Raw genomic sequence first — 25566 nt, 5'->3', positions numbered from 1 at the left:
AGTATAACCCTCAAGTAACTCCACTGACTTGTGGAGCTATTCCAGAGACAACAGCAATGGACAGCTGATGTTACTACAGCATCCTTCTTAGTGAGCAAGTATTTCTTTGATTCGGTGTTTAACATAATGTTGACTAGGAAATAAAATGCTTGTGATTGGCTGAAATTTTGGTGTGTTGGTCAAAAACCAGATGTGACAACTGAAACTCAGTGGGAAACCCATAAGGGTATTGTATTAGTGGCTTTAATTTTAAAAGATTTTCAGCAGCACATGCATTTTCTAGGCATTTAAAAGACCTTATTCCCTGTTTTTGCCCTTCCTTCCTGTGATGATATTGCAGAAAAGTTGTTTTCACTTATAAAATTAAAAATTACAGATTTAAAATCTTTTCAAATGTGTAATCACTTATTTAATCTGATCTTTATTACCATTATTTAGTCTCTGATTCCAACACCTCTTGAGCTGTAATCTAGCACATTCAGAAGTTGTGACATGCCATAGAAATACTTTGGTGTCCATTACAAATCATGGGTGTGAAGTCACAGATGTGGACTGACTTCAACAGACATTAAACAAAAAGAAATAAGCATCGCCCCAGCAGTTAAAAAATTGCTCTCCTGCTGTTCCTTTCAGTGGTGAGTATACAAAATAGCTTTTAACTGCAGGAGATCTTAATCCAGTAATAATCTCAGCTAGTCTCATCTATTTCAAAGATCTCTGTAGATGCAGACAAAGAAAAGAGAGAATCCCTTTTTACATTAAAAGCAACACTCTACTCCCCTCATCTCCTTTTTTCTCTCAAGGACTATCCTTCTCTTGGCTGTTACACACAAATGAATCTTTCTATGTGTTTGCTATTTTTTTGTTATATTTTTCAAGTGAACAAATCACCTTCCAGTTAAAGCTGTTCTCTGTTCTCACTCAGGCTCCACACTTTCATATGTCAGTGACACTCTCCACTGATCAAGGGAATAAAGCCTGCAGGCTTCAGAAACAGGGCTTCTATAAAGTGCTCATCATCAGGTCACATCTAAAGCTTCATTTTTTGTGATCTGTTCCATGATGGTGCAGAAATTAACCCTTCAGTCATTTAATTATTTGCATCCCCTTGGTCTGAATTCTTGTTAGCCTGTCGATACTGAGAAATCACCATGTAACAGGCTGCTAAGTTTGCTGATTTCTTGTTATCTCCTTTGTGAAATACAAAAAAAGGGTATTGTTCTCACACTGAGAAGCAGGGGGAAGTTTATTTTGGAAGAGGCAATCTATTTCAACGTTTTGGACTTCTGCATTTGTCACAGATGTTCACAGACTTGGCAGTATTTAAATAAGAAACCACAACATACAAAATGTTTGTGCAAATTATAAATCAATAAGAACAGAAGTTTACATTAAATACTAAGTATGTGTACATAAATGAGGTAAGGATTACATATAAATTACCACACTTAAAGCAAAAAAACCCACTACTTTAAAACTGTGTATATAATTACCCTCAACATTTTGAGGGTACTGTATTACATCCTCTTTCTGTACATATATCTAGATTTCATGGGGCAATACCCTTTATCCCTCAAGTCTGTATAGCACCTCACAGGATAAAGTATAACAACTTCTTCTCAAAAGCTGCTTGTATGGATATGTGCAGATTTGCAGTATCAGAGAACCACAAAACCACAAAGGGATTTAGAGCTATTTTTAATTTCAGAGGAAAGTCACAGTCTGAAGTGTGATAAGGAAATTATTTCCTTTGCTTAAGGACAGGAGAGGTCTATGGCACTCCTGCCTTTCTGAAATGCTGAATACCAGCAGCTTCCAATTATATTGGCTGTACTGCTGGATGTTCTATGGTACTGAAAATCACTTTTTAAAGTCTTAAGTATTTATTAAGAAGACTAAATTTGCTTACCTATACTTGCAAATTTTTTCCATACAAGTGCCTAAATCTGGACTCCCAAGGGAGAGAGAAGTCAGTGTCTTCACCTGCCTTTTAGAATTTGCACATTATATTCATTCTTTCTACCTCAGTGTTCCCGGCTGAAAACAAGGCTGGTAAGTAGTATTTTTATGACAAGGTAAGACTCATTAATTAGCACTTGGAACCACTAAGATGGGAACAACCTAGAAAAACATTTCTTATTAGCGCAGTTTAATTACTTCAGCTTTTGCAGGCCTTAGGATACTTTCTGAGGGCATCAGCACTGTTGAATGGACTGGGCTGTATTTTTGTTTTAGGTCACAGTGGCTGTACATGGAAAGGACCATTCTGCATGCATCAGAACTCTCTCTTTATATAAAAGATTCAACCAGCTTACTGAGTGCCATAGTTTCAACAAAATAGAAAAGAAAAATATAGAATAAAAGATACCCAAGTAATAGAAGAGCAAGAAGTTTTAAACACAAAATAGGATTATTTTTGCACAAAAGTATTCTGTTCAATTCCATTGAGTCAATCTTCCTGTTATACACAACCTACAGAAAAGCCCCCAAACACTAGCAGACTTGCAAGGCTTCAGTGAGGTAAAGCTGGATCTTCAGTGAAGCCAGATGATAGCCATCATAAATTCTACTCCCATTTTCTGAACAGAGGAGAGACAGAACTCCCTGACTGGTTCAAAGAGCTCTGGAGGCATATTCATCTTGCTTCTACAAGCAGAAGAGGGAATGAAGATTCCCCTCATTTTCATAAATATTAGCTCAACCACCAAGTGAGAGAAAAAGGACTGAATTCCATCATGTTACTGTTATTCAGTATCTCTGCTCGATGAAAAAAAAGAAAGCAACAGAATAAATCAGAGATTTGTCTCTAATCACCATTCCTGTCCTAACAGAAGCAGGCAAGAAGAATTAATACTATAGGAACTCTCTTTAATTATCTCTTCCTTTACCTTTACTTACTCTGCTGAGAACAGATCCATCTCAGAACGAAAGAAAGGGTAATGCATATATAAAGCACAGATCAATTATTAGTATGGTTAGTCACTACATCCAAAGGTTTGCTTGGTATCACCTAAACCAGAAAACACTGCACGCAATAAAGATGCAAAAGTTTTTTCAATATTGCAGGATAATATTGCTTAAGAGCTGAGCAATCCTTGCACTGAATTCCACACTTACTACACTTAGCTTTTGTCTGCCTTTGAAATTGCATATGAAACTGTATAAAATACCTATCACTTTCTGGAGGGAAAAAATTATTTACACATTAAGAGTATTGTTTTGCCCAATGAAATATTGTTGTAAAAGACCTTAATTGGTGCAGTAGTACCTATTAGGACCCTGTAGTGAGCTGTTTCATAAAAGGCTGAGATCTATGCTTTCCCATTTCGCACTCCATCTGGTGACAATATCTAAAGCCTACCTCTTCCTCAAATCTGCCTGCTTTAGAACTTCAGAGCTCTTATCATCTTATCACACAGGAAGGAAATGACTAATTTTGTCTCAATAGCAAACCGACAGCAGATTGTGCTACCTCGAACATGCAACATCCAATCAGAATGTGGCTGTAGAACATATATTAAGAATAATAAACAAAGAAAATGGAAAAATCCTCCTCTACTAATAGTGATGTTTTGACAACTCTGTCATTTTTCTGTGTCACTGTTTTCTACACAGAGTGAAGGTGCTTCTAGCTCCCTCAGTAACAAACCCTCTAAGCACTATGGACAGAGGAGCAAATTTAGAGGGTAGATTGCTCTCGCCGATTTGAATTAGGCACCAGGTTTAGCTAGAAATCTAGTTCCTCTCTAGTGAGTGGAAAACGGTCTGTTGGAAACTTTGTTCCAATATTTAATACTTCTACCTTAGAATGCCCTCTACAGATTGGTTTTTAGCCACTACTAGTTGCTTGGGTTCCCTCTAGGGTCAATGCCGAGAGATTTGTCCCTTCAGATGGCAACATCAACACTGGTGATAAGATGGATATTATTCTCTTTTCCCATATTGTTTCAGAATCTGATAGCCAGATATTACAAACTATTAGCATTACCATTATTAAATGATAATATATGTGAAAGTATATGAGAAAGGTGAGCAATGAGATGGAGGGGAAGAACTGAAGAGGAGAAAGATGAGATTTGGTGATGGAAAATGGTGAGGTTAAGGGAAAAGGAAATATAAAAGAGAACATGAAAAGAAAAAGAAAGTCAGAGAAAGGGGAACTCAACAGAATGAAAGTGAGGGACAGAAGTGAGATAGAGATGAGAACAGGAAAGGCCTTAGAAAGGCAAAGGGAAGGAATGTGGGGTGTAAAGCAAACGAAGGGATAAACAGGGAAGGCCCTGCCACAGATCCTTACACATTAGAGATTATTGTTGGTTCTGAGCATGCAAATCAAGGTAATGGCACAATAATTTAAATAAACAATTTACCATGGGAATTTAGTGCATCTATTTTAAAGGATTTGCAAAGTAGCAGTGGAGAGCTGAAAGCTTGACATTTAATAAATGCTTTAATCTACACATCCTCCATCCTGTTACGCATGATGATGAGAAGGACAACAGGAATCACTGGGCTAATGTAGTACAAATATGTTTATATACCCAGTCATTTTTTTCTTGAGTGCAGCACTGGCTACCAACACGAGCAGGCCCTTTCAGCTACTGTGTGTTAAAAGCCAAGATCTGAAAAAGAAGCTGTTCTCCTCATGCTGCTGAGGGCTCAGGAGAGTGCTGGTCTAACAAAGGCTTCAGAAGTCATTACCAGCTCTCAGGTTAATTTTTTCTTGAGACTGACTCACTCTGTTTTTACAATAAATAATGAGGTTCTCACTAGCTTATGAGGAGGAGGAGGCACAACTGGGAGCAAGTGTATAGTCCTGTGTGACGAGGAGGAGTCCTGAATTAAAAACTGAGGTTGCCCAAACATGCAGATGGAATTGATGATTGTAGTAGGTTAGGTCCCAGTAAATGTGTGCTCACACTACAAAACCCAGCACAATCTTTGGTACAGAGAGACAGTGTTCATAAGGGATTTGCATAGACTGAGCTGCATAAGAGTGTGGTAAGGACAGAGATCCATTAGCTGCCATACACATATGAAACTTGCCTAACCCTTGCACAGATAGCCTGATTCTCATTTGGTTTATTTACACTTCATTTCTATTAATATGAGTCACATGAAACAGGAAAAGAGAAAGAAGTGTGGCTCTGCCATAGAAAACTGCTACTTAGGCTGCTTATTTTAAAAATTGACACTTGCTACAAACTCTTATGTTACAGGAGTTTAGAAAAAGAACAAAAACCAAAGAATATCTTCCATGCAGTCAGATGATGATTCCTTGTAGGTGATACTCTCATACCCAAACAGTCAAAGGACAATACAAAACATATTAGATGGGAGGACTGGACTCCAGTTTAACAATCCCCAAATTCAGGAACAACTGACAGTAAATGTACAGGCAACAGGAAAGGTTACACTCCAATCTTGAATGCTGGCAGATAATCTACCTGTAATTCACAATGGCCCAAGAAAGTTTGAAAATAGTATTTCATATAGCAGGCTTTATAACATGGCAGGAAAAGACAGAACTCTATAAATCCTACAGATAGTCAAAATACACAAAATATGAAGAATGAACAAACAAGCAGCCAACTCTCATAGCCTGTGTATAAAGATCGACCTTAACAAACAATACTAGTCCAAACACATGAAAAATAACCCAGCTGCAAACTGTTCACTGCTGTATAACAGCAGCATGTATTGACTGTGATGAGAATACAATTCAGTTCAGTATCTTAAATGCACTATGCAAAGGTATAATTCCCTCCTAGCTTGGTGAAGGCTTATCCACTCATATTTACCTTTTAATTGCTTACAGTATCTTCTGTTGGATCAAACACTGCCCAGTCCCCTAAGGGTGATGACTGTTTTGATTCATGTATACATTTTGTTCATTTTATGTCAATGCTCAACTTCACATAGAACAAGTATCTATACCTTATTCTACTTTGTGACCTCTGTATAGCTATTACTTTAAAATGGATTCTAAAGAACAGGCTGCTGTCTTGCATATGCTAGTTTGACTGGGCTTGAAGTATGACACAGATGCCTTACATAACAAATACCTGCAGTCTTTCCACCTGAAAGTCACCAGAGGAAGTGAGCTTCACTCCCAGTTGCTGCAGACTGCTACAGTCCCTGATCTTCTGCTCACTGACAAAATCCTCTGTCTTTCTAAGCTTCCTTAAAACTGCATGAATGTCTCAGCCAGCAGAGCACAAAACACACAGAAGACAACTGGATGCCATTTAACAAGAAAATGCCTACAATAGATCAGAAGCAGCCTGGCTTAAGGGGGACAAAACCTCACCAGGAATCGGAAGGAGCTTGCTAGTTAACTGCTGGAAATCAGAATTCTCCTTTCACATGGAAATAGTTGTACTTGTTATAGGAATAGATTTTCCCCACTTATGCTTTCTGGTCACCTCCTTTTCTTCTTGCTCTGGGTCCTCTCTGTTCTTGTACCAGTGTCGTGGGACTGTGTCACGTAGCTCCGGAAATACACACCCACCATGCTCTCTCTCAAGCTTACTGTCTATATATAGTAGACAGAAAGGTGCTGGGGGCTGCCTTACTTCCCTTTTCTTCTGAACAGAGGTTGTGGGTAACTTTCAAATATGACACAATTGCAGAGGAAAGTCTCAGAGGAAGTGTTCTTATGGCCACAGAGGGCTGTGTGCTCTGGATGGAGCAGGAAAGACCTGAGTACCACCTCAAACAAGTCCTCCTTTCCTGCAGATAATACAGCTGGGTTTCATTCACAATTCTATGTCACCAACGAAGTCTCACTGTAAGGCCTGCAATTAAGAGCAGGAAAGCAATCTCTGGGAAATGGAGAGACAATTCACTTTGCACCCTGCAGGAGGGCTCCTTTAAGTCACTTCCATAGCAATTTAAAGCAAAAATTGTCTGAATCTTTATTTCTGTAAGTGGTAACCTCTCTATGACCTTGTCTTGCTGTCTGGGAGAAGAGATAATACCAAATACTTGGCAATTCTATATTTCCTACCTTCAAAGGATTGCAAGGAGGAATTAAGCATCATCTGTTGCTTTCTCTATAACTAAGTCCCTTGCTCTGATGATATAGAATAAAATGCTCTAAAGCTTTCATGTGGGAAATGCATCCCAGAAGAATTAACTAACCATTGGAAGAGACTAAACTCTGGTGTCCTCAGGAGACTCGGCCAGTTCAGTTCTTGGTTAACATATCTTTTTTGAAAGGACCAAAGAACCAAAGTACTGAAATAGCAAGAAATCTGACAAGCTGTCTTCATCTGGGCATGGTTCTTGAGAACGAGCCAACATAAGGAGAAGTATGAGAATTTTATTGAATTCTCTGCTACCTATGGAAATAAATATTTGTGAAAATAGCAACTGTAAAGTGATGCCAGAATTACACTCCATCTGTGAGCAGCCCAGCCTTTAAGCACGGGCAGCTGCTGTTAAAACAGCATCTACAAACAATAATAAAAAAGCAAGATTTTCACGCTTATATGCACCCAAATCCTGATCTGTAGAAGATGTTTAACATTACAAAGGGTGGTAGCCAACCAAAAGTCAGTGGTAGTTTTGTTTTATTCTCTTGATGTGCCTTGAAGTATAACAATTCTTATTGTTATATCTATTCCTGTTATAACCATTCCTATTGTTATATTGTTATAACGTGCTATCTGCATTAACTGTACCCACAGCATAAAGTGTCACAAGCTAATAACAAAAGCACTGCAGGATGTGCAGAAAAGCCTTTGTTTTAAATGCAGTGTTGTATTTGCCTACGAAGTGAGGTTACACACAGTGTGAGCACTAGGAAAAGGCTCCCACACGTGAGGATTGATTTCCCCTATTTCTCATTCCTACTCAAGGGCACAACTCGTAATTAGGGTCAGATTCTCAAGGAGCGTAGGTGGCATCTAGGCATCAAAATAAATGGCCAGATTTTTGCAAGACTCGCCTCAGAGTGCGTGATAAGATAGCATTATGAATCACAGAGCTGCTGACTGTTAAGCACTTTTAGAAATCAGGGCTTTCTTGCACGCTTAAACCAAAGCTGAGCTCTTTCAAAAATCTTTTCACAACTGGAGCATTCTTCAAAGGCTAAGTATTTGAAAAATGGGCCTTTAAAACTTTGAGAGGTGCTAATTTTTACATGAATAGGGAACTGCTCTATATAGCACCTATAAATCTGGCTGGCAGCAATATTTAAGTAGTTCTGAGTCTCCAGTGCTGTATAAACTCCCCAGTAGGACACATTCCACAGGGAAAAGGGCAGATGCTGTGTGCCAGTGCTTACCTGTGCTAATTCTAATGCTTCTGAATCCATGAAATAAATATCTTGCTAGCTAACAGGTGATGGCAGAGACTGCTGATGCATCAATCTCTTTTCAGCATATTGTGTCCAAGTACAATTGAGATTTTAAGAATTAGATGAAATTTTAAGCTTTGAGCCCTCTGAGACATAATAAAAGAAAGGTTCTTTCTACATGGCCAACAATATTTATTTCTATGAGGAATAAAAACAAAATTATTTTTCTTATGCTCAAAAATTAATGCCATGTAGAAACTATATGAGGTTTTAGACTCTCTTTCCACCATTATTTGCTCTATTTATCCTTTTTTTTTCTTTTCAAAGCCGGTAAGATCAGCCTTGCAGAATCTATACTGCTGACTCAGCTAACCGAGCCAAAAATTCTGACTGAGCTCATAAAAATCTATTTAAAAAAGGTCCAATGGTTTTATTTTCTAATCGTAAATATGAAATTTAATTAGCATCTCATTGCTAACGAAGTCACCATGGAAGACAAGACTGAGGAATTAAGCTCAGGGATGGAGCCTCAAGCGTAAAACAAAACAACTGCTGTGCAGGAGCCAGTTTAACTCCTGCTTTCCTCCACTCAGGTTTCAGGTCTTTTAAGAATTATGTGCTGAGTTCACGTTTCCTTCTCTGATGGCAAGGCCCTTCTCTCTTCCACGGCAGTAATTACTCTAGCATGATATAGCATCATGCAAAATCCAAAACAACAACAGATAAAGTTCACTCTGGATTAGGAAGAGAAGCAAGACAGAGCAAGTTTGATCTCAGTATAAAATCCTATTTTGTCGTAAGGACCCAGGTCAGTAAGTGTTTCAAATCCTATAAAGGCAATACATACATCAACTGAGGAAAGAACTCATATTACTCTCCAGGGTACTGCACACATCAGAAAGATTAAAGGATTTTTTTTTGAAGGAAGTGTATGGAGAATTTAAAAAGCCTCTTTAAAATAGCCAAGGTGTCCAGTCTTTTCATTATTAGCACTCCTGGAATGTGTGTCCTAGGCTGACAACAGCACTGGTGTTGGCATTACTGGGTGAAATTCTGCCTGCTGTATGAGATGGTTACCTGAGGTGAAGACAGGGACAGGCGTTCTACTGTTGCTCCATGAGGTGCCTCAGGGAGGGAGCACAAAACACCGAACGAGACAGAGGAAAGGACTCGGTGAGAAGTGGGCAAGTACCGTGGGAGAGCTCTGAAAGGGCTGATGAACTGCAGTAACCACAAAACTATACTTTCTTCTTATACTCACCCTGAAATTATTCATAGCAAGTCAGTGTGGGAGGAAGTGTTTACAGGACCTGTCCTGAGAGTGAGTAATCATTAATAATTCCTGGATTGCTAGACAAGCTTTTGGAGCAACTCTGTGTGTGGACATGCCTCTTGCCTGCTCTCAGTGACAACATTCTCAGGGTAAAAGTGCTTGATTACTTATGGGTGGGCAACTTTTTAATTCCTGTAGACTCCCTGATGTGACTTGAAAGCTGGAAACATCCAAGAATGTGGTCACAGCATTATAAAAGCTTACTGCTTCGCCACGTGACAAAAACAGCTCTTCTTCATTATCAGTAATGGAAAGCCCAAGTTATATATCAAGCAATGTTCTTTGCAGTCAGGCAGGAGCAATCTGGGGACAGTGAAGCTTTTCTTGGATGCTGTCAGACTAATTTTCTCTTGATGATCTCATAATGCTTTAAAAGTACTGTTCAGTTTTCGGGGCAGCCACCAAGGAGCACAGCAGTATTTTTGCACCAGTTGTAAGGATCAGATATTCATGTATTTACACTGCCAAAAGTAAAGGTCCCATCTACAGGTCCTGATGATCAGCTGTGCTGCTGTACCTAGAGCATCCCCCTCCATCTCGCATCTGAAAGCCTCCTCGTAGAAGCAACAGTCTACATTCTGCTAAAAAGCAGTAAGGACCCTCTTTAGGAAGAGTTAATTTTCTAGATTCTGTCTTCACTCTCCTTCTTGCATATAGCAGGAAAAGTGTTGGCTCTGAGAAAATAAAAATATAGAAGGAGAACCATAGATCTTATCTTGATATCCTGACCATTACCCTTCCCTAGAATTAGCTCTTTCTATCCTAGTATTCCTGTCTACTTGGAAGTAAGGAAGCTGTGAGAGGGAAGACTGGTATTTCACCATTCTAGTATTCATGTTTTCTTTTAAGATATATTTGATATATAAGAAATAATGGTAAAAAAATAGCAAAAAGAACCAAAGTTACCTATGTCCTGTTTTCAAAAGTGATAAAAATACACAGGAGCCTATGTTGTCATTAACAGATATGAGGTTAAAGATCCAATTTTGACAACTTTTAGAGTTTAAAAACTTTTAGAAATCATAAGAAGAGTTCTCAGCCTAATCCTGGCTGCTGGTTGATGCTTCCCAACGCAGGGAGGCAGCCCAGGCAGCCCAAACCTAACCTCTGCATGGTTCCCTTTCAGCTGGATCAGCCTCTCCATCCAGCTCACCACATTACTCTGCAAGTGCTGGTGTCCACAGGGCACAAAAGCAGCAACAAGTGGCCAAAGCCAGGTCTTCAACAGGGTTGCTGCTAGATGTATAACCAGTCTCAGAGGCTGGAGCTGCTCAGGCCCTTCTGAGATGCTGTCCCACATAACGCAGTGAGTCAGCAGTTGCAATGGATCTGAGTGAAGAGCAGAGATCCTGCAGCACTCAGGCAATACTTCCTACTACCATTCCACAAATTCAACAGTTCTGTAATCACTAAGGAAATAGAAGTCTTATCAGAAAAATAAAATTCAGCAGAGTTTCAAAATAAAATCTGGCAAAGCTTTAGTTGTAGTGAGTTGAAATCTGACCTCAAAAAAACCCCGATAAAAAACAATGTCTTTTAAAAATAGAATTTTTCTCTTGATCGCTGATAATATTTACTCAAAATGTAAGGCAAAAAATATCAATGGTTGCTATCAACTTATATTTTATCTAGCTTCATATACATCTGGACAATTTTACATTCCTGTTACACTATAATTCACTTGCAGTAACAAACATCTATAAATCTAGTATTTATGATGGCACCATAGCATGGAAAAAGAAGAATTAAACTTTCTGACTCCACAGTTTAAGGCTGTGGAATGGATAATTCTGGTAAAGCATAGTTCTAAAGAATAAAGCAGGTTTAAAGCAATAACTATATGCTCCTTTTTGATTCTTAAATGAAAACTTTCAGCACTTATCCAAAAATGTTGCCATTCCTTCCAGGACAGGATGGTCCAGCTGGTGGCTCATAAACCACATCCAGCCATCTGAAGGGATTCACTCAAGTCACTAGGTTTTTCTCTGGAGTTTTTTCTCCAGTCACTAGGTTTTTTCTCTGGAAAGGAGATCACTGCCTCCACGTGAAGTGTGGAGGAAGGTTGAAAGTAACCCACTTCTAGACACACAGAGTGTAATACAGAATGCCAGGATGTGGCATTGCACAGCCCACAGAGTCTGATGCTCTGATCTCTTTACAGTGGCTCTACATGCAGGACCAGAGGATCAGTTTTGGGCCATGTTGTCTGAAACAGTGCACAATGACCTGAAGAACATGTACTACTGCAGCCAGCTGTACACATCAAGCATCTTCACAAGAGAAAAGAAGTGGAAGGATCTCCCAGATGAAAGTATCACTTTGTCAGTGAGGTCAAAAACATTGGTAGCAAAATGGTCTGGCTCTGCCTTCCCTCGGGGGTTGGTTTGACTTTGTAGTCTTTTTTCTCCCCCCCCCAAATTTACTGTGTTTGATTCAGTGCTTCATTTCCCTTGGGATTAGGCACAAACTGGAGGTGACAGATACCTTCAGTTCTAAAGTAGGCTGCATAGAGAGAAGTTTGTTAGTTCTCTTCACTCACCTGATGAAACTACCGTATATGGGATGGTAGTCAGAGGAAGAGGAAAGGGGATGTTAAACAAGACACACGAGGCAAGTCAGACAAACAGGTCAGACTGAAGGTAAAGAGCACTTGGGATGTCCTGTGAGGACCAAAATAACAGCAACAAACCACCCTCTGCCTTTTTTCATGTTCTTTCCTCACAGTTGTTGAACATTCAAATATCTTTCCTTTTCCAGTGCCTTTATGCAGAGACTACTTAGATCTGTGCTGATGGCATTAGCTACTTGATATGTTTACATCCAATTTCTAAGGTAATACAACCCTGCCCAAACAGCTTTGGATTTATGCACTATTACCATGTTATAGTGATGCAATTGCAACGAGTTTGCATTTTTCTGCATTGCAGAAAATTCTACAATGTATCAGGAGCTTGTAATTAAATTCACAGCCTTCAAAGTGCCATTCAAATTCTGACCATTTTTGCCTTAGACCTAGCATCTGCCAATTGTTCTTTGCAGATGAGAAAGTAAAGAAGAAGATACCATAGCCTCACGTGGCTTTGGAAGTAGCTGTTGAGCCAAACCCTACTCTGCCAAGGTGTGCAGCCCCAGTCATTCACTGAGTCAGTGAAAGTCTTGCTGCCAGTAGCATTGAACCCAGCAAAACTGACTGGATGTTGCTCTCACTGTGGATACAGGTAAGCCACAAAAACACCATTCTGTAGTGTAATGCTCCATATGAAAATGCCCAAGTACCACTTTTCCTTCAGACCACAGACTTGCAGATCAACAAACCGAACTGATTCAGTGTTTCCAGCCTTACAGGAAATGTAATACTCCTTCACTTTTCTTCTAACAACTAAAGCAGAAGAAAAACACCATCTTTTCTGTTCTAACACAAAAGTTTAAATATTTTTTGTTTCTTACCACATTGATATCTTTCATGGCATTAATTGAAAAAAATGTGAGAATAAAAGACAGAAGGAAATTAAACCTTTTACAATAATACAGGTTAGTCTTGGGTCTTCCTGAAAAATATGTAACTGGAAATTCAGGAATATGTTACTGAAAGGATGCAACATGCCCAAAATCTTCTTAAACAATTAAATATTGAGGTTTATTCTGACTTGTTTCAGCACTGTGCAGGAAGACTAAAGGTGTAGCAGCAGAGAAGAGTCTTAAGGTAGTTGTTTGTTGTTGTTTTTTGTTTGTTTTTAACCAGGATAAATAAGCTCAGTAATAGTAAAGAAGGTGGAAAAAGTTTACAGAATTTTGTATTTTCAGTCAGTGCAAGTCACTAGTGAAATGAGTTTGATGATCTCACTATGTCATTAGAAACATGAAAAACATACGGAATGGCCACTGCCTCGACGTGGTGCTCAGGGACGTGGTTTAGTGTTGGACTTGATAGTGTTATATTAACAGTTGGACACAATGATCTTAAGGTTTTTTCCCCAATCTAAATGATTCTATGATTCAGAAAAAGCCAAGAAATAGAGATGCAGGCAGCATCTGTGACTTGTTCTTGTAAAAGACTGGAATGCACCAGTAGACTTTGGAGAGGATCCATGCAAAATTGCAACCAGGGAAGAAATGTTCTTTTAAACACAGACTTCCTGCAGCAGACCAGTTTGGTCAGTGAACAGTAAATGTTACTGGTATTTTAATTGAGATGTTAAAAGCAGATGCCTTCAAATGATCTGATAAATGTGACAATCTTTCAGCTCATGATCAAGGAGAAAAGATTCAATCACCAGTTGCACTGCAGTTTGGAAATGGAGTCTGTTTGGTGTAATCTTTATGAAAAGAGTTGAAGCAACCTTCAGTTGTTTTCCCAGTTTGCTCAGGATTCAGAATTCACAGAGGAAAACATTTGAAAGGTTTCTTTATTGGTGTTTCAAACCCTGGAGGAACTCACTTTTGTGCTCAAATATATTAAACATGTCTAACAACCTATTAAGTGTACTCATACTGATTTCAAGTATGGGCACAGCTAGATTAGAAATGTTTATACACATATAGAGCTGTAAAAAATGAAGTGGAAACAATCCATTAAGTGCTAATGATAACCACATATGTACTGCTCTCATACAGCTTTTTCTTTATTCAAATGGAAGAAAATCCTTCTTCCATTTTAAACAGAAACTCTGTGTTGAATTTACTTTTCCTTGCCTCAGTTACAACCTGAGGAAAATTTGGCAGCAAACAAGCAGTGCCAGGAGGCCAGTGGGAATCCTTTCATGGGTTGCACTGAAGCTGTATTCCTCCCCCAGACTACAAAACCCAGGACTGACTATCAGACTTGGGCAAATAACAAGTATCTTTGTGTAAGGCCAAACTGGCCTCGGGGACCAGAACAAACGTGCCTGTTAATAGTACACAGCGTTCCTGTACACAGACAAATTCACTGAGGCAACAATTACTACAAATAATATCACATACACAGCTGTATATACATTCATCCTTTTGACAAAACCAGAATGTTACAGCATTCCATTTGACATTTCCAATAGATTTCCAGTGAGATTTGACAAATTTCTCTTTCCTCTTGAGTTGCTGAACAGACTCAGTGAAGTCGACAGCATTAGAAAGTAATGCCCCATCCAGCACTGAAGATAAAATGGGCTTTGCAAGACTAACATAACACGAAAATTCTCCTCACTACATGCTCAGCAGTGATAGCAGGCAATGCACAACACTTAGCCAACTTTTGTTGCTATTAGTAATGTATGACATAACTTGTGGAAAAAAAAAGTGTTTGCCTTTACTACAAAAAAGTACAAAGGCCTCACCCCTTGGTAAACTGTTAAATGCACTCCCTGTAGATCATTAAACGTGTGAATTCATGGCATTCCCAAACCATCACCATTCTTGGAGCCAAAACATTTGGCAGAAGATTATGAAGGAAGAGAGGTGAGGTGTTCAAAATCAAAGTTCAGAAAAGGCCTTTATGTTTAATTAAAGTCCCTGTGAAAACCCCCAGCCAAGGAGTAACCTGCTGCCCACAGCTGGACCACACCACCATGGGGTATATGGCAGATCTGCTGTTCTGTCCAGCTGCCCTTTGCACAGACTAACACCGTATTCTCCTCTTGCCTGAGAGGAGCAAAAGTGAGGGGGGAATACAGGGAGAGAATATTGACTAAAGGAGTAGAGAGAAAGAAGCTTTTATCATTCGCTGGATGCGTGCCACAGAGACCAATTATGTACATTTGACAGCAACCATTATAATTCCAGAGTCCTTGAACAAATCACAAGCAGAAAGGTTACCTTCCTGAAAATGTTCATTGCCATTAAATAACTGACCCAGATTAGAGGGTGAAGGCAGCACTTAAGACAGAGTTTGAAGGAAGGGAGGAGATGGAGAATCTTATTACATGCACACCTGAGAAAACCCCATCTGTTCTGAAAAAGGAATTGCACATTCACTGCAGATACTGTGTTCTCAGCAAAGCAGCCAGTGCTCTCCAAATGTAAATCCTACAGACAGCAGTGACAAGACAGACAACACAAAAATAATTTCTCATTGATATCACTGGCAAAACTGGACTAAACTTGGTGAGGTTTATGGTTTACCCTCCAGTTTGAAAGTCATAAGATCTGGTCCCATATTCATGTTCTTTTAAGTTCAGATCACTACAGAGGCTGCTTCCAAAGACAGCTGCCATAGGTCAAATTCTACTGTCAGTTACACAACCTTAATGACCACATCTAAGTGAAACATTCATATTTCATGAAACATCTATTTCAATATCAAAGAGAGAGTTGAGATATCTCCTAAAAAGTGGGTAGCTTGTTATCTTTCAATAATATAGGCATAATATTGGGAGAAATAAGGATCTCTATAAATTTCATCCTTTGTGAACAATCATTCCAAATATCTGATTAAAAATTCACCAAGCAACAATTTATAAACCAAGGTCATTCAGTATATCATTCAGATTTCTTTGGCGTATCTCCTTTTTTTGGGATGTGTGCTTCTAGAAAAGGTTCAGATTGTCTTTGACAGATACATACAGTCGGATGGTTCTCTTTTCACCCATGTTGCATTTATTTTTCTCTTAATTCAGAGTTAAATCAAATTGGAAGTAACTATTTGCATAAGAACATGAGTCAAATGTAGTTCTGAATTTCTGCTCTGGGATTGGCTCTCACTGTAGCAATTTGCTAGGTAGGGCAGAAATTTTCCAGACTCTTTCCAGCTGAAATTTCTCCTCTGCCAGACACACAGCTCAAGAAACTAGACACACACACATAAAAATTTCTGGCTCCAGGTCCCCTTGCAACTGTCACAACTTGACTTTGACAATGGCCATTTTTAACTCAACATACAGTGAACTGTCATGATGAAAAAGAAAAAGGAGAGAGGGAGGGAGAGAGAGAGAAAGAAGAGATGTTGTCTCAGCCAATTTATTTCTCGGAGACATCAAGGCCTTACAAAAAGAACCAGCAATGGGGGCACAAAATACTGGAAAAAAAAAAAAAAAGAAACAAAGCACAAAATCATCATACAAGTTTGCAGAATGACTAAAGGGAACACAAATGCTTTTCACATCACAAAATGAGTTTTAACAGTAAGAAAGAGTTGTATTAGACCTGTATGAATAAAACGAACATATTTTATTATTCTAGGCTTGTGGACTTTTCAAAGATCCAAAAGACAAAGATATTTTAATGTACCTGCTTCTGTATTCAGAAGAGAATGCTCACAGCTCAAAGGCCACAGTTTGCTAGCTCTGAATCAGAAAGGATATATTATAATTGCAAACATAAAATTTAAGCTTCTTTCACTCATAAGGAGATGGACAATTTGAGAGAGCAGGACAGATCGCTAAGAGAATTCTCCTACATAATAATTCTCTTATTAATTCAGCTGAGTTTAATAAATGATCCTTATTCAGTCCCCAAAAGCCCACATCAGAACATCCCCAGAAATAAATCTTCAGTCTCAATAGTCCTGCTTAAGAAGGTGAGGCTAAAAGGCTTCATCAAAGAAACGTACTTATTTGTCATATCTGGTTCAAAGCTTACAAACTTTATCAACGAATAATACCAGATATTGTCTTTGGATGCAGTTCTTAGCCATGCTTGATCTTTGAGCCTCACCAATATACCTCGTATAAAGGAAAGAAGCTGTTTCCAGACCGTAGGAGCAAAGTTACTTCCACTACATTATTGCTGAGGACTTCTAACTTCCAGATGTGAAATCCCATAAAAATCACCAGGACAAAAACTATGCCAGTGTCAGATGAGAAGTTCTACTGTGGGGCAGGAAGTTTAAAACTTTATTAAGTTTAGTAAAAAGGCTTATGATCAGCTAGAACTGTTTTTATGGTTTTGCAAAGACATTTTGGATTGTGCTCACCCATTTTTTCATCTACCTCAGTCCCATCACTAAGCTTTTACTCTACTGCAGCCTGAATATTCTGCAAAGGAAAGAGGAGATGAGACATGGCAATACTTCCTCCAGCTCCCCTACAGGTATTCAGTGGGGGTGTTAAGACAGAAGAGAGGAAGACCATCTGCATCAGTAGTTCCTCCCAATAAGAATTCAACATTAAGATAAAAACAGAGAGAGAAACCTGATGGAGAGTTGTGTTACAGACTTAGAAAGGAGTGAGATGGTAGGAAGAGAAGGGAGAGAATATACAAAGCAGGGCAGGCTGTATTTGTGAGGGGAGAGGAGGCTATGGTGTGATAGAGGCATTAGAAAACTTGGTTAGTGGGACAGAAAGGAACAGAGAGACAGGATGACAGCAGTTATTTGTTGTGACTGACTAAATATGAGTCTGAGAACTGGAAGGAAGCTGTGCAAGTATAAAAGCCTTGTTTTCTGGACTGCATCCCTAAACATGAAGACATACAAATCCTGCACATATACATGAAAAGGACAGGCAAGAGAGCATGTGTGTGCAAGGGTAATCCAGTGGAGAGGCAACACCTCTGTATGTATCAAATGAACATCACAGGGCAGCAATGTCTGCTGTGTGCACGAGGAAGCGGATGGAGCAGGAAGTAGGAGTGCATGTGAGAAGCTAGAGGAGCAATGGGAAAGGGGAACACAAGACAGAGAAGGAACCAACAGAAGGGAAGGAGAGGAAGATTAAGAACATGGGGGAGGATGTGCAGTCTGTTGCACAGGCAAGAAAGAGAAGGTGGAGGGAAAGGAAAGGAACAAACAAGGGAAACATTTGTCGCACAGAAAATAGGATTGAAAAATAAGCATGAAAGATGGTGAAAAAGATAATAAGAGATACCTGAGGGTTGAGAAGAGAATAAAGGAAGAGATAAGAGCAAATTACAAGAGAAAAAAAAAAAAAAACAAACAAACAAAGAAGAAGGATTTTATTAGTTCACAGAAAGCATAACTCCCCATTGAAGAGGTTTAAAGAAAGGGCTGAGCCACAGCGCACTATGGGAAGAACCAGAAACTCCCTGGAGACCAGTGTTGATGATCAGTCCTTTCATCTCCCCTCTCTAGACCTCCATTTCAACTCTCCTTCACAGTGCACACCTTCTTTCTTTAAGAACACGTTTGCGCTTCCAGCTACAGCCTGTTCACCTTGCTGAACCCTGACCTCCAAGTATCCGTGCGTGCAAAGCGCAGCGAGACCTGCTGAGGGCAAGGAAGGCGTGAGTGCAATCATTTCCAAAGAAACCCACTCTTGAAAATGAACACAAGAAAGGTGAAAGTGGAACTTGTAGTGATTAGAGTCAAGTGCTGTCCTAGGCAGCAGTGAGGTGGGGCTGATCCGAGAGCTGCTTTCCTTACCTTGGGTGCTCATGAGTGACCAGGCTCTTGCTGCAGCTGCTGCAGGCTGAAACTCTCTACGTTGCCTCCATGCAATTGTCGGTGTCTCTCCAGTAGCCTTGGAGAGGTTATTTGTGCTCTGCAGCTGTCAGAAAGTAAAGGAAGCACAAGGAGGAAAATACCCTGTGGCCCCTAAATTATCAAAAGTTTAGGGAGAATCAGGAATGAAAGAAGAGAGTGCACTGGTGTCAGAGTGAGCAAAGAGCGACAGAAACTAAGAAAAAGTGTGTCAGAGACTGGGAGGGGCGGAGAAGGAAAATGCAAAGATCTGACAGGAAACCAGACTATAAATCTGCTTAGGGTTTAAAAAAACACATTTCTGCTCTCCAGCGATACAGCCTGTTTGCAAATGACTCTGCTTGCAGGTGACAGCAGAGCCCTGAAGTCCTGCTGTAAGCAAATAAAGAGGCACTTCTGCCCCTTCCCCAGGAAGAACAGTGGGCAGAGTCGGCGGCAGCACAAACGCCTGGCTCAGACAGAAAGAGCAGGCTGTCTCCACTGCCTCACTTCTAGTTCTCTAGACTTTTGGTGCACTTTCCCTCAGGCAAAAGGGGCCATGCTGAATGCCAGCCTTACTGATGCTGTGACTCTCTAAACACAAAGCAGCAGCCCTCACTTCTCAGTGCACACGCTGGCTAGAAAAACAAGCAGGAAAGAAGAAAGAGAAAGGACTGAACAAAACAGTTTCAAGAACAACAGTCGCAGGCAGAAGGAGTTCTGGGCTTTCCCAAGCTTTCAAAGGCTTTTCAAGAAAGCATCTATTTTATTAATAGGTACTTTTGCTAAAAAGGTAGTCAACAATGTTTACTTTATGCAAGCATTAGGCAATTTTATGGTTGAATCATACTTTAAACAGTATATTTTCCAAAGGGAGTCTCTGCTGATGTAAAGAAGCTGCAGTATCTTCTGTTGCTTTAATGCTGGACTCCAGGCTTAAGTCCACACTTGCAAATCCAATCATTGGTGAGTCTCACCAAGGACATTTATCTGCCAGGCTGCAACTAAGAGCCTCCCTCCACAGGCATGCCAAGAAGAACCTAGTCCATCAGTCCTCTCCCTTACAGTTTTCCCAGTCTTGCAGGACCAGGAGTCAGCAACACTGCTCAAAACATCCTTCAGAGCTGCTGCTGTCTTGCTGAGGGATCCTTAACCTGAATCACTTCAATTATATGCTGGTTCTTGTTCTGCTATTGGCTAGTTGGCCTCCAGAGGAAAACAAGGCACAGATAACTGCCCTGCTCCCAGCGCTCCCTTGGCTTTACTGTTTGCACTGAGCACATGCACACAAGTGAAGCCTCACTGGAGTCAGAAATAGCTCCTGAATATGTGAGAATCAGAGGAAAGACCCCTTGAAGGAAGGGTTACATGTGTGTAGATGCATGTTTGTGAGGGTGCCTGTGATTAAAATCAAGCAACTATGTATATATGTGCATATTTGTGTTTTTATCTCATGAGAGAAACTAACAGAAATAAAAGCAGAAACCCCAGGAATAGTAAGTTATCTACGATAGATAATTTAGGAATGTGGGAAGGGAAAAAGCATGGTTATAATAATGGAGTGAAAGAATGAGAAAGGAAAAAAATAGTTGTTAGAGAATAAAGGAAAACAGAACAAATGGAAAGTAAGTATAAAAGTACAATGGAAAAATTATCAAAGGATATAGCGGCATCAAAGACAACAGAGCAGAGGAAGTGAGATGATAAAGTGAAAAGAAGAAATGTAAGGGAGAAAATATATGGCTCAAAATGTTCTTACCAAACTGAAAACCTGAACCACATGAAAATCATGAAGGAGTGGAATGTATTTGAGGCAGCAAAATGTGTGGGGCAGCTCTGCTCCAATTCTCCCTTACTGTTCCTCTAATTCCATGTGTTTGCACCTGCACCTGGACTGGTGAGGGCTTAAGTTTGGCCCTAAGGATGATATTCAACGGGATTCTGGGAGGGATTCCAGTTCTTTCAATCAAGAGCTCAAAGTTCAAGAAAAGCAGGAATTTCTGTCTCCCACTGAGCGACAGCAGAACGTGCTACACACCTACCATTTTTTTTCCAGTGAGGACTACACTGTTATGTGCCACTTCTACTCTTGTGCAACTTTACCAAAATTCACCTTGGGAGAAACTTGCGAGCTGCATGCAGTGAGGTGCAGGAGAGCTTCCTGCTTTGAGCAGCCAAAAACCTATGCATGTGACAATCGCAGGAGTGAGGTTCTGCAGTGTCTGCCTGGGGGAAAGCCAGTGATAGCTTTGGAGAAAAACTGCAAAGCACAGCTATAGGAATCCTGGCTCACAGTTATTCCATCCAAACCAATATAAGTTATTTCTGAGCCAGGCTCTCTGCTGCTTTCACAGAGGAAGACGACTTGTGCACGCAACAGAGGAACCATTTTAAGTACAACCAGAGGAATTAACTCTGCTGGCGGGAGGCTCTGTGGCTTCACTGCGATTTAAAAACCACAGATCTTCCACATACAGTTCCTACCCTGAAAGGAAAAACATGCTAGAAATGCAAGTCAAAACTCACCAACTCTCAATTATAGCTTTCTTCTGTCCTTCATTTCATCAACAAATGGGATATCAGAGAGTGGGATGTTTCTTTGTTTTGCTTAATCTTGTAGATTACAAACAGCTTTCCAAAGGTACAATAACAGTTTTAAAGAAGATACCACATTTACCTTGGCCTAAAGTGATGCCCTAGAGATGAAGCAATTATCCAGCGAAGCCTGAGCAGTTTTAAGGAATCTGTCACTGAAACTCAAAGGACCTTAAATTGTCTTAATCATAAAGACTTTACTGGCAAACTGAGAGCTGAGTGGGATCCAACCATCAATCACAAAGCTACGTGTAACTGAGTATCAGCTTGCTTTTACAAGAATTCACAGGCTTAATCCCAGTTTTCAGTTTTAGAAAATACTTTCAAGCTATAAATATCTCAAGTTGTAAAAATGTTATGGTTGAGGTTACAGTTCCTTGAGGCTGGTAGACTGAAGTGATGTTTCACACAATGTAAGTGTATAAAACAATTATGTTTTATTACACAACCAGAAAATTCAAGAAAATCTAGTCAGGAAAGCAAGAAAATTTCTTTTTTTTTTTTGTAAGAAAACTAAATTGCCTTAAAGAGATAACCTGTCTCTCTCATCTATTCCTTCTTTTATCACCAAAAGAAACCACTGGAACTTCATCAGACAGATGAAGATCAGATTCATTACATAGCTGTCCAGTTAAGGGATAACAATAATTCTTACTGCTTCTTTTTTTTTTTTTTTCTGTGTTTTAGTTATGGCTTCTCAGCCTTCTTCCATTAAACCTGGTACAGGAGACAATAAATTGCACCTCTGCCCGCAAAGGAACTCCCCTCACATCAAAGTCACATGGCAGGACACACCTGGTATGTTTGCTGTCTCCCTCTTTCACAAAGATTTCTGAAGAGGAGAGCATATTAAGTTCCTTCTAACTGCTCAGACTCCACATGATCTGAGCCCTGATGGTAAAAACTGAATATCAAGTGCATCTTAAGTCCTTTGATGGTGCTGCACCTTCCCTCCCTCCAGGCTTTTACTTTGGGATCCTCACATAAAAAAGCCAGCAAAATTTCCAGGTTATTCTATTATTCTGTCAGGATGATCAAACAGTGGAGAAGACTTGACATCTGATATATTCCTCCACATTGTTGCTGGCTTCCTAAGTTTTTTTTGCTCATAGTGGCTTTTGTCCCATAACATTGGTATTGGGGTCTGAAAGGAAAGCTTCTCTTTCTGTCTCTCCCACAGGAATTACATAAAATGTCTTTATCCAGGGGAAGGTTCTCCTTGTACACTGAATTCCTATTGAATGTCTTCTAACAGAGTTGATTCATCAGGACTCAGGAGGACAGGCCATAGCTCAGAAACAAAGCTGTTAGATAGCTTTAAATAGTCGCAGACCGAAGAGCTAAAAAAATATATTAAATCGGCATTTGGAAGCAAAGAAACATTGAACTGTCCAGCTCTTAATCTGCTGTTCCTTTTCTTCTATTCCTTTCCTCTCCCAGGAGAGCCATCTCAGCCCACAAGGAGACTGCCCTTGACTCCTTATCAACGTACAGTCCTGAAAACCCTTGGATACCAGAAATGCATTTCACAAACTAGTGATTTGAGAATTAATATATTGCATTTCTCCTGCATGCCTGAGCACAGTAGCACCGTATATATTGTTAACACAACCCCTCCAACATTTCAGAGCTAAGAAACAGAAGTATTAAATATTTTCCACGTTTTACATATTTTATACTATCAGCCTTGCTCAACTATCCTTAGAGACTATCACTCTCACTTATAGATGCTCACAATTTATCATTTTTCCCTGGAGATCTCACTTCCAGAACAGAAGTATTTCCCTATTCAATTCACCAGCCTGTGGATAAGCAGCTGTTAGTGTTCATCTGCCTTTTCTAGGCATTAATATCAGAAATGCCCCTTGATCTTAAAAAGTGACACACACGGGGTTTCTGGAACACCTTTGGGGGTAATGGTTTAAATCCAGTAGGGAAATGTTCTCATCTATAGGTTTATGATACACATTTAAAGACTGTTTCAATTGCCTGAACTATGAAATAAGATGACAGCCAAACATATATCAGTGGGGAACAGACAGTATAAAATTCTCTCTTTCATTTGACAGTGTTGGGGCTTACGTATTTTTGCACAAAATGTACAGTCTCTGTCAAGTTCAACCATATTATGGGATTTATCCGTGTCGGCTGTTAGCATATTCATCCTCCTTTCTATGGGGAAGTCAGGTTCAAATCCACTCCAGGAGCTGGCTCCACAACCCACAGCACAGTGGATAGTGCTCTGCCAAAAGACCTGCCCTCCACTGAAGCAAAGCACCCAGATCTGTGCTGCCTCTTCGTGGGGCCAAAGGAAAGGAAGCTCCAGAGTCTGCTGCTCTTTTCTTAACACATATATAATTCATCAAAACTGGGTGTGAGCCATAGCTCAGGTCCTTATGCTGTTCCTTATGCTCTTTGTTATATGTCCATAGGGCTTAAAATCCAAGGATCTTTAAGCTTCTCTGACAAATAATTTAGTTTCACAGCAACCAATGAGTTAGGTATTCATATCCATACTCAACAGATGATGAGACAAAGTATTGTGGAGATAAGAAAGGAATATTTCTTCCCTCTTAAAAGTGATTAAAATACTTTTTCTTTTTTCACATAGTTTAAAAAAATTCGTATGGACTATTTAAAAAATAACTGGCAAAAGTTTAAAAATCAAGGCAAACATTCGTAAATTTTTTGTTTAAAATAAGGGGGGACAGGAAGGAATCTAATCACTATTATTACAGAAAGCTTCAACAGACTTCAAATCATTGTCACTCAAAAATATACTGAAAATGATTTTTCATTTGTAAACTTTTGTTAAAAAATTTTATAAATCAGTTGATCAGTCCCATATCTTCTATTCTGCTCAAAACATAGGGTCATCTTTCCCCGTTTATTCAATAGCAGAATTGTCAGTATATATTTTGATTATTAGACCGTGAAGGATTTAATGTACCTGGAATGTGAAGAATAATCTATCAAACCTGAAATTTAGTAGATGCAAGGAAATGCAAGTTACTTATTCTTGCTTGTTTGTTTGAAATTGGATGGTTTCTTGTCCTCTTTATAGGTCAACATCTATTATGATTAAAAAAGTATGCATATTTTTAATAGAGACAAATTGAAAACTGCAGCATTTTAATGGCTTGCATTCTTCAACATTTTCTCCCTTTTTATTCAGTATAGCTTCTTTGAAAGGTCAGAAGGAGGAAAACTTATGCTAAGTGTTATGCTCAGAGAAACAATATACCTCATAGAAAAAACAAGATTATGGTTAATTAATAATATAAATGATGCAATATCTAAAACAAGAGTTATATATAAATCCACACAGAATGGTGGGTGGACATTTTCTATGGCTTAAATATACAGTGAATGCAGCACAGACCTGGAAGGTAAAGGACTTTTTAACTTCAATTACAGGTCTTACACAGACATCCTCTGTGCTTCACATAATCTGAGTGTGCTTTACTTTCCTCATCTGTAAAAAGAGCCATGACATCTTTGAACTTGAAACTCTTATATAAATGAGATGTGTCAAAACCAGAACACGAAATCCCACGTGAGCATGTCATAAGTAAATGTTATGAAAACAAGAATTACTGTACTGAATCAAACTGACCATCCCTCTCAGTGAGAGAACAGAAACTGTATCTTCCCAAAGGTGGAAGCTGAACCCATCCTTAAGGAAACACACCTCCTCCCTCTTGCAAAGAAATTACTGCAGGAGCATGAGCTGGTTCATTACAGAGCAGATGTGGATAAAGTTATGAAACAGGAATTCATCAAAAGCAACATGGGCTAAGTCAGTAATTTGATGGAAAAGTTCTCAGAGACCAGAGGTCAGACTGAGATATTTCCATGCTCTTGTGCCTTATTTCTCCTTACTGTTTCTTTACTATAGAACAAGATTCAGCCAACATCACATGCATGGGTATTCTGCCAAAACAGGAATGATCATTTTTGAAAGGAGATGTTTCAGAGGCAGGTATGAACATAAGATGTGTTCAAAGC

The 25566-nt window shown here is 39.4% G+C and overlaps 1 protein-coding gene across 1 annotated transcript in view; it reads right to left on the bottom strand.

Moving 5' to 3' along the window:
* CARD11 (caspase recruitment domain family, member 11) overlaps positions 1 to 19171 on the bottom strand; it is a 46196-nt gene extending 27025 nt beyond the window's left edge. Inside the window, exon 1 of the mRNA XM_008950347.1 lies at positions 18928 to 19171. Coding sequence (XP_008948595.1) covers positions 18928 to 18940 — 13 coding nt within the window. The 5' untranslated portion in view covers positions 18941 to 19171. The remainder of the gene's footprint in view (positions 1 to 18927) is intronic.
* Between the last annotated feature and the right edge of the window lie 6395 nt (positions 19172 to 25566).

This window comes from Merops nubicus, unplaced genomic scaffold (assembly GCF_000691845.1).
Source record: "Merops nubicus isolate BGI_N331 unplaced genomic scaffold, ASM69184v1 scaffold14302, whole genome shotgun sequence".
Classification (NCBI taxonomy): domain Eukaryota; kingdom Metazoa; phylum Chordata; class Aves; order Coraciiformes; family Meropidae; genus Merops; species Merops nubicus.
Note: the sequence above shows the minus strand (reverse complement) of the source record. Positions and strands in the feature narration are given on the sequence as shown.